At 43.9% G+C, this 10,000-nt stretch overlaps 1 protein-coding gene across 1 annotated transcript in view; it reads right to left on the bottom strand.

Moving 5' to 3' along the window:
- CD34 (CD34 molecule) overlaps positions 1–10,000 on the bottom strand; it is a 424,855-nt gene that overhangs the window by 178,873 nt on the left and 235,982 nt on the right. Inside the window, exon 4 of the mRNA XM_044077137.1 lies at positions 4,917–4,961. Within this exon, the coding sequence (XP_043933072.1) occupies positions 4,917–4,961 (45 nt within the window). The remainder of the gene's footprint in view (positions 1–4,916; positions 4,962–10,000) is intronic.

Below are 10,000 nucleotides of genomic sequence, written 5' to 3'. Positions count from 1 at the left end.
ACAAGGGAGCAAGCCAAAACCAATCCATCTAGGCACTTAATTTCTAAATACCCGGCTAGTATTAAACGGTTACCCTACAATCGAGTTAGGTTGCTCTTTTAAGCTAGACATGCAATTGTAACATTGATAGTCCTTCAAGTAACTAGGTTTAACCAGTGCCCGCTTAGAACGGCGCAATGGTACCACCCTAGGTGACTCCGGTGTCACAGTTACCACCTCTGGTATCGGTGTGCCCATCCCTGGAAAAGTTGGGTCCTCGGGAACCTCTCCTTCCAAGTCCCGGCAGTCTCCCTCGGCCCCCAATATCGGAGATCCTCCGGCCGCTGCGAACCCTTCTCCCGAAACTAACGGTATTTCCGGGGCTTGCAGTTCCATGGAGTCCTTCTCCTGCACACTCCGCAGAATCTGGTCCACATGTCTCCTCACCACTGAACCTCCATTCAACCTCACCTGGTATGACAGGGGACCCGTGCTCTTGACAATAAACCCTGGAATCCATTTAGGTCCATAACTGAAGTTTCGCGTCATCACGGCATCTCCCTCCAGGAAACTTCTCTCTTTCCGTCGTCGATCATGATGTACTTTTTGCCTTCACTGTATCCTCTCTACCTTAGCTCGGATGTTTGGATGCACCAGATCCAATGTTGATCTTAATCTCCGTCCTTGCAACATCTCGGCAGGGGACAATCCCGTGGTAGACTGGGGTGTAATGCGGTAGTTGAATAACACCCTTGATACTTTGGCTGCCATACTTCCGTCTCCGGCCTTTTTCATCATCGCTTTAAAGGTCTGGACAGCCCTTTCAGCACAGCCATTTGAAGCCGCATGGTATGGTGCTGATGTGACGTGTACAATGCCATTTTTTTCCAGGAAACCCTTGAACTCTCCACTCATAAAACATGAAGCATTATCGGATACAATAGTCTCTGGTAAACCTTGGTTACTGAAACTCTTCCTCAGGCATTCAATGGTAGTGGTGGAAGTGGGTGTTTTGACTGGGTAGGCATCCATCCATTTAGAATGAGCATCCATTATTATCAGAAACATTGCCCCCATAAAAGGCCCTGCATAGTCTATATGAAGTCTCTGCCAAGGTCTACTCGGCCACTCCCATGGGTGTAGTGGTGCCGCCACAGGTAAGCTGCGATGTTGCTGACAGGTTTTACACTCTTTCACAGCGACTTCAATGTCATGGTCCAACTTTGGCCACCAGAAATAACTTTGTGCTAAGGCCTTCATTCGGGTGATGCCCACATGACCCTGGTGCAGCTGTTGTAAAAGTGCACGTCTTCCTGGGGGCGGAATTATCACTCGTGCCCCCCACAACACGCATCCATCTTGCACACTCAGCTCTGTTTTCCTCACCTCATAAGGCCGGAAAACTGGATCAGGTTGTTGTGTTGTCCAGCCTTGCTGGACCCACTGAAACACTCGAGCCAACACCGGGTCGTTTCGTGTCCATTCGCTCAATTCCTTCGCTGACACCAACGTGATGTCCTCCATCATCAACACTCGGTCTTCCGTTTCCTCTCGCTGGAGAGGCCCCGGTAGCGGCAGACGGCTCAGCGCGTCCGCATTACTATGGTGTTTCCCGGGCTTATAAACAATTTCATATTCATAAGCTCTCAATGTTACAGCCCATCTCTGAATGCGGGGAGAAACCATCTGAGGCACAGCCTTCATCTCGTTGAACAGTGACAACAAAGGCTTATGATCGGTGCACACAGTAAACTTCCTGCCATAGAGGTATTTGTGGAACCTCTTAATTCCAAACATTACAGCCAAACCCTCTTTGTCTAGCTGGGAATAGTTTGACTCCGCTGGTGTTAAGGTTCGTGACATGAACCCAATGGGTCTTTCTTGTCCATCTGGCATACGGTGTGCCAACACGGCCCCTAACCCATAAGGTGAGGCATCACATGACAAAATTAAGTCCTTGTGACTATCGTAGTGCACCAAAACCTCTGAAGACTGCATTAGTTCCTTGGACTGCTCAAACGCTTTATCTTGTTCCTCCTGCCACGTCCACAGGGTCTCCTTCCTTAACAGTTTATGTAAAGGAGCTAACAGCGTTGACAGATTTGGTAGGAACCTGTTATAATAGTTGAGTAAGCCTAAATAGGCCTTCAGCTCTGTAACATTTGTGGGTGCCGGTGCCTCTTGGATGGCTTTTACCTTGTCTGGCAGGGGGTGTAGGCCCGAGGCATCCACCTTGTAACCCAGGAACTCTGCTTCCTTTGCCATGAAAGCACATTTACTCCTCTTCACCCGTAAACCAGCCTCTCGCAGTCGCCTTAGCACCTCATTCAAAGTCTCCAGATGCTCGCAATTGTTCCTACCCGTCAACAGGATGTCGTCCAGATACACAGCCACCTTCGGAATTCCTGCCACCAGTCCCTCCATTATTCTCTGGAAAATAGCTGGACTGGAGGAAACCCCAAAGGGTAAACGATTGACTTGGAACAGCCCTTTGTGTGTGTTAAGGGTGACATATGCCTTTGACCCTTCTTCCAGAACTACTTGTTGATATGCATGACTGAGGTCCAGTTTACTAAACTTTTCACCTCCCGACAGCTTTTCAAATACATCCTCCACCTTGGGTAATGGATACTGCTCCAGTTTCGAAACTTGGTTCACTGTTAGCTTGTAGTCCCCACATATGTGTACCATATTATCTGGCTTTAATACTGGAACAATTGGTGCCGCCCATTCTGAAAACTTCACTGGTTCAATTATACCTTGCTTGGTGAGTCGCTCCAACTCAGTCTCCACTTTCTTCTTCATTGCGTATGGTACGGGTCGGGGTTTGTAAAATCTTGGCGTTGCGTCTTCTTTAACGTGTATCTTTGCTGGTGGACCCCTCCAGGTCCCCAGTTCCTCTTTGAACACTTCTTCATTGTTCTCCAGCACATCTTGCAAAGCCAGCCCCTGCTGTTCTACTTTATGGAGCCGTAGACAACCCATTTCCAGCTCCTTTAGCCACGCCCGGCCTAACAGGTTTGGTCCGTTACCTGCTACCACCATGACTGGCAACTGTTTGACTTTATCTTTATGTTTTACAGTTACTTTAGCCATCCCCAGTGTGGGAACGGTTTCACCTGTATATGTTTTCAAAGTCACTGAACAGTCCCGCAGCCCCTGAGCTTCTTTTAGCCATAACTTTCCATACTCAGCCTTGGACAGAACTGTCACACTACATCCTGTATCCACTTCAAACTGCACCATTTTACCATTTAAGTCCAACTGGTTTGCAATGGGATCGACTCTTTCCCACCTGGCCTCTTTCATGTTAAACATAGTAAACACTTCCTCTTCTTCCCTGGTGTGTTGATTTGTACCTTCACGCATGTGGTGTGCATACTGCCGTTCTATTTTCCGGTTTCCCTTTCTGTCCATCATACTGCTCTTTTCCTCCCCCTTTCTCGGCTGATCCCTAGAGGGCGTTGATCGGCACATTTTCTTCACATGGCCCTTTTTCCCGCAAGCATGACATTTTTCATTTAAAAAACGACAGTTCCTTGACAGATGTTCCCCGCCACACCTGTAACAAGCATACTGACCAGACTTCCCTTGTGATTTATGCTCCCCGACCACTTTATGCACTGGCAGTGGGGTAGCACTCCTGCTCCCCACCCCTTCGATGGTTCTTGGTTGTAAATCATGAATGTCTTTATTCGCCGTCTCGATGGCCTGTGCCAACTTCAAGGCCTTTTCAAACGACAACTCAGGCTCCGCTAACAATCTGCGTTGTATGCGGTCATCTGCAATGCCACATACGAGCCTATCTCGTAGCATTTCTGTCAGTCTGTCCCCATAATTACAGTGTTGCGCCAGTTCCCTCAGCACTGCGACATACTCCATCACCGTTTCATTGGCCATTCTAGTCCTTGAATTTAACTTGAACCTTTGGACTATTGCACTCGGCTTCGGGTTATAATGTGACTGAAGCAAGCTCGTCAACTCTGTGAACGATTTATCCCCCGGTTTATCAGGACTCAATAAGTTCCTCATCAGACTGTACGTCTTGCTGCCCACCGAGCTCAGCAATATGGCTCGCTTCCGGCCCGCATCCATTATCTGGTTTGCTTCAAAAAAATGTTCCAACACTTCACAATACTCCTCCCAGGTCTGGGTCTGACAGTCGTATGCAACCAGCGACCCCAACATGGAACCAGACATAACTCCGGCAGGCCCAGTCTCTTCGTCGTCCGACATTAACTGCACCCCGCCGTTTTCACTCGCAGCGGACTCGGAGGCATCCCATCCTCGTCGCCAATATGTTATATCCTGGGAAATAAGGAGACCACACGGTTCTGGAGTTGTAAGGCCTTTCTTTATTAAGAGCCTTCAGGTGCGCACCCATGCTACATGTTCACAACTTCTCCATAGCCATACATACACCGGAAACAACAAGTTACCAGAGAATACAGAACCAACATTACATGTTGCTAATTCCCCAGAGCGCCCCTACAGTACAATAACAGCATTACTTGCCCGATACTACAGCCCACAATGTATAGAGGAAGCTATAGAGAGCTATATAAAGTATAGAGGAAGCTGACCGAGTTAATAAAAAAAAAATGTTCCCTGTAGCATGCTGGCAGCCTGTAACTCGTACTGAACACCATTTTTGAAGATAATGAACAACCACACACACACACCCCTCCCTGACATACTGAGTGACTAGATTCTAAATATTTCATCACAATTACAGAATCTTATTTAAATATATATAGTTTTAATTTATGAATGTTTTTATTGTATGCAGAAATCACAGCTTTTGCCAGGTAGATTAACATGATGTAACTCACTTTAGAGCACACATCAAACAATATACAGCCTTTACATTTTAGGTTTATTGCTTAAATATACTCATTCACTGAGTCATGGGGAAGGTATTTTTAAGATAAACTTACCTGTTGATAAAGTAGAAGTCGGTTCTGAAGTTGAACTCGAGCTTGCTGGAAAATAAGAAGAGATGAGTTATACAGCTGTAATGCAAAAAACATCTGTTTACATACATATCAATTAAAGATTTATGAAACATCTAGCAGGCATTTGTGGTAACATACAGCTTCATATTATAGGTTCATAACTAAACCAGAAGATAAATTATCTTGGACTTCTTTAATTGTCATACTTTTTTTATTTAGCAATTCATTCTGTTGGTAAAAAACTAATGAAGCTTTATGTTTTTAAACATTAAAATATTATATATATTATTTATTTACATTTGTTGACTGGGAATGTCTGACTGGACGCAGGTCCATTTTCAGCGGAGGCCCGGGGAGAAAAGCGCCACAAATTAAAATATTACAGACATAGTTACAGATGAAGAATCCTAGCAATTAAAATATTACAAACATAGTTACAGATGAAGAACATAGTACATTCAGTAGATAACTAGCATCTGTTCTATCCACGGAGTCATAGCAGATATTAACAATTGTTACAATAAGAAGTTACTGCCAAATAATAAGTAGATAGGCATGGAGGTATCACAGCTTGCTGTATCAAAGGTAGTTTGTGGGTAGAAGAGAGGTAGAGGGTAGATGGAGTGGAAGAAGTTAGAGGGGAGATTTACAAGGGCATAGCCAGCATGTTTTTAGGTGCGCTTTAAGTAATGCTTTGAAGTGGGTGCATGATGGTAGAGAGATTATTATGGGGGGGGGGCATTCCATAATTTGGCTATAGCGCTGGAGAATAGTGCTGGAGAATCAGTTCAGCACCATCTGATAATATGAACCAATAAAACACTTTTTCAGTTTTGTATTATCCATTAATCTAAGTACTTGTTTAATACAAAACACTGTGTGCAGTCATGACAGTTGCTTATACTATCTATCGTTTATTGGCCATCACTTTTAAGAGATGATCTGTGTCATACCTTTCAACCTCTTACAGCAAGAAATCTGGACAAAGGCCCAAAAATAGGGACAATTCTTTAATATTGCTCTTGCAAACTTAGAAAGTTGATAGAATAACAGGCTTTGTATCAGCATGAACTTTCTGAAGGTTATGAAGTCTGAATCTCAAATGTCTGTCATTATGTTCTGATTTAATTCCTAAATGATTTGTCAAAAGGGCCTCACCGAGACAGATGCCTGGTGTCAGAGCCATGGCCTCAAGCTCAATGCCAAAAAGTGCATTGTTATCCCCTTTGGTAAAAACTCTGTACCCATGAACTACCACATAGGCGTCAGTCTTCTTAACACTGAATGTGTGATAAGAGACCTTGGGACCCAGGTGGACAGTAGTCACTCCTTTGATAATCACATTGCCACAGTAGTCAGGAAATCCTTCTATGTGGCACACCTCATCACAAAAGGGTTCTCATCCAGGAAAAAAGAGGTCATTGTTCCCCTCTACTCGACACTCATTAGACACATTATAGAGTACAACGCCCCTTTAGGAATGTACCTCACAAGACATCTGCAGCAGCTGGAAAAGCCACAGAAGTACCTCACAAAGAGGATTACTGGCCATAAACAGATGCCCTACTCTGACTGTCTCAAAAAACTCCAGCTTTACTCTGTAGCTTATCTCCTACTCTGAGGTGATCTCTGCCTAACATATAAAGCTATGTCAAACCCAGAGCTGTTGGACATGCTACACTTAAAGAAATCCCAATCCCTCCAAGCTACACGCTCTAGGGACCTAAACCTTGTCACCACAATAAACAGGACATGCTGGAGGGATAGATTCCTGTCCCAGAGAATTCCCATACTCTGGAGCAAGCTACCCATCTATGTCAAGCAAAGTTCCTCATTAACACTCCTCAAGGAAAATCTTGATGAGTGGATGGGAAATAGGAAATACACCCTGGGGATCTCGTCTGTGGCTCTGCTCAACAGAGGCACAGGAAATTAACGTTCTTGGGTTGGCATAAGCCAGGGAACTTTGTTGGCTAGGCTTACTTAGGCCCTTGGGCTGATAGCCTAGTACCTACCTATGAACCTATGAAAAAACAGAATTTTATGAGAAACGGGCCAAAAGTATGAGGCAAAAATCTTGACATTCTGCAAAAATCTGTACAGTTGAGGGGTATGATCTGTGCAGCCTCCATATAAAACCACATACTTTAGTCTGTTCCAATATCTATAATTAAAATCCGCAAACAAGATCAGCTTCTAGACACTCTTTCTTTAATGCTTAAGTCACAGTGGTACAGTGATTGGTGGTGGTAGGTTGCACAAGTGTGTATGCTTTGTGGAAGAAATGTGCAAAATAGAACAAAGAAATTCATATCTCAAATAGTCTTTACCAGAGACATTTCATTTAAGTGGCATTCACTGTACTTTAATGACATGAGGATGGTTTGAAAATAATGGAGTATTTCAGGTTATTGTCTGTTGTGAAAAAAATATCTGAAAGGCAAAATGGATAAGCCAGACAGCTTTTGAAAAAAATCATTATTCCATGTTAAAGTATGAAGTGCAAATTGTAAAACTTTTTCATTTTATTTAATGTGGGTGCACCATTTCTGGATGGAGGCACACTACCTAACTGGCACAAGAACTATGATGGTTCTAAGATCCACCAGTGACCATCTGGACAATCTGATGATGATGATGATGGTGAAGTTTTTTGGTGCATGCTGCACACTTTTGGCTCTCCACTTTGCTCTATCCACAGATTTAGTGGTTCAGCAAGGATTTTTATACTAGAGAGCACCTTTTAGTAGGTATTGTATCAGTGAGCAAATTCTATGCCTGGAGTGCTTAGTACAGATACGGTGACAGTACGTGTCTGGAACCCTTGTAGAACTACTGGCCTATTGCTTAAGTTAACTTTTTGTTTTGAGCTTGCAGAAAGCAACAGAGTTTCTGTGGATTTTTGAGCTATATCTTTCTTTAAGTTTGCACATGAATGTGATCGCACAGCACATGCACATATGTGGTGCACGACAAAGGAAGTACTTGAATGGTTTTGTTGAAGCCCCCCCCCAATCTAGTTGTAGTAACATACATCACCTGTGGGGTGTGTGTGTGTGTGTGTGTGTGTGTGTGTGTGTGTGTGTGTGTGTGTGTGTGTGTGTGTGTGTCCTGCAAGCTGATAAAATGATTTATCTATGTAGATGAAATGACCCAGTGAGCCCTTCTTTCCCATGTCCCTTGTCAGAAACAAACATATTACCAATAGTACCATATGGTCTGTCATTTTTAGATTGACTACAGCTGATTTGGTTCTGTAAGTTCAGACAGGCTAAAATGACAGCTACTTGCTGTAGTAAAAGTTACAAAATTACAATTAGAGGTAACTATTTCAAATTACAGATACCCAGTGGTGTGAAATACATAACTTTTAAATGATAGGTGAAATCGGCATTTCCCTTATGTCTGTAATTATAAGTTGCTTATACCAGAACATGCCCCAACAGAGACTCCAAAAAGTGCAGTATCCCAGCTTCTCCTTGTGTTTTTCAGTGCACCATCTGTGCTCCTAAAAGTAACAGGGACTAAGATTCTCCTTTACCACTTAATTCTTAACTTCTTCTCCTGGTTCCTAACTTTTACCACATTTAGTTGTTGCTTTCCTGTCACCCATGCAGAGGTTTAGTTGCTCGACTAAGCTCATTAATAGAAAAGTATGCATCATGCGTAATGCTTTGTTAGGAAGCATACTAGTATATGGAATACACTGTAAAGAGATGCTGCAATGCACTATAAATTGCATTATGGTGCCTTGCCCTGGTGCAACTCCTGGTAATTCCTTGTGGATAAAAATCTATGGTCAACTAAAAAGTCATACATTTTTCATTGTCTGCCTTTACTAAGCAACAACTTAAATACAGCACATTGGTAACAGCTCAGAATTGTATTAAAGTAGGGAAGCTGAATGTGTGCGTGTGTGTGTTTTCTGTGGAAGGTTGGGCTGGCAACTCGACACTGTAAAACTCCACTGCCAATCATGAGTGGACAGCTGATCCGATGTGGCAACCCCTAACCAGGAAAAGCCAAAAGAAGAAGAAGGGAAGCTGTACCACATGCCACCCAAAAACCTTTGTAATGTAACATTCGGAATGCAAACTAAAATTTCTGTCTGTTTTATGTGGTAGCTACTTTGTGCTTTCTAATTTTATTGACAGCACACACACACACACACACACACACACACACACACATATGTTCTGCCAGTTCAGCTCCAGTACAACTGGTTATTTGGCATGGACTAATGATTGATCTGAAGTAATTTACTTCATTTGGTCTTCAACCTGTGGAACCTGTGGGTACCGGATCCGTATCAGATCCAAGCTGGCAAATTCACTAGCATCTGCACCAAGCTCCAAGCTCCTCCCCTTACCCGTAGTACACCTCCACTACCTTCCAACCCCCAGATCTCATTTGCCGTGGCTTGTCTGAAGCATCATGATCTCCTGAGCTCTGAGTTAGTGAGTGGGTTTTTGCTTTTTAAGCAGCTTTTTTCTAAAAATGTTCAGTGTATGCATTTAGTGTAGTTTCCCTCTCCTCCTACCCTCGCTGGTGCATCATGTATTAGAAAGTTTCTGGTAGTTTTTAGTGTTTGTAATCTGTATTGCTCCCCCCACTCAGTGTTGTGTGCGTGTGTGGTGAGTGGTTTGTGAGTGGGAAATAGGTAACTTTTTTCTTCTCCTTTTCCTTCTCTAGTGTGAATTTTTCTTGTAGAGGTATGGCTGACCCCAAGCCTGTCTTTAAAAGGTGCACTGAGTGTGGCCATAAATTGTCTCCTGCAGATGGTCACACTCTTTGTGTGATGTGCTTGGGCATTCCCCACTTGAGTACTGACTGTACTATCTGCATGGGTTTTAAAGGACAGGAAGGCTAAGTTGGCCCTAAAAGGCCTTCTACCCACTTCTGTGGAGGCTTCCTTGTCCACTACTTCTGTCACAGCAGCTGCTGTGGCCACCTCTCCTTCCTCTCTTGCCCTTGCTTCTCCTCCCTCCCAGGCTGGGACTCAACCTCCCATTTCTAAGCCTGTGGAAGTGGACCAGACAAGAGGGTTGTTCCCCGAGAATAAGAGG

This window comes from Protopterus annectens, chromosome 7.part0 (assembly GCF_019279795.1).
Source record: "Protopterus annectens isolate FY-2018-M chromosome 7.part0, PAN1.0, whole genome shotgun sequence".
NCBI lineage: Eukaryota > Metazoa > Chordata > Ceratodontiformes > Protopteridae > Protopterus > Protopterus annectens.
The sequence above is the reverse complement of the archived record's forward strand: the minus strand, read 5'-3'. Positions and strand labels throughout refer to the sequence as shown.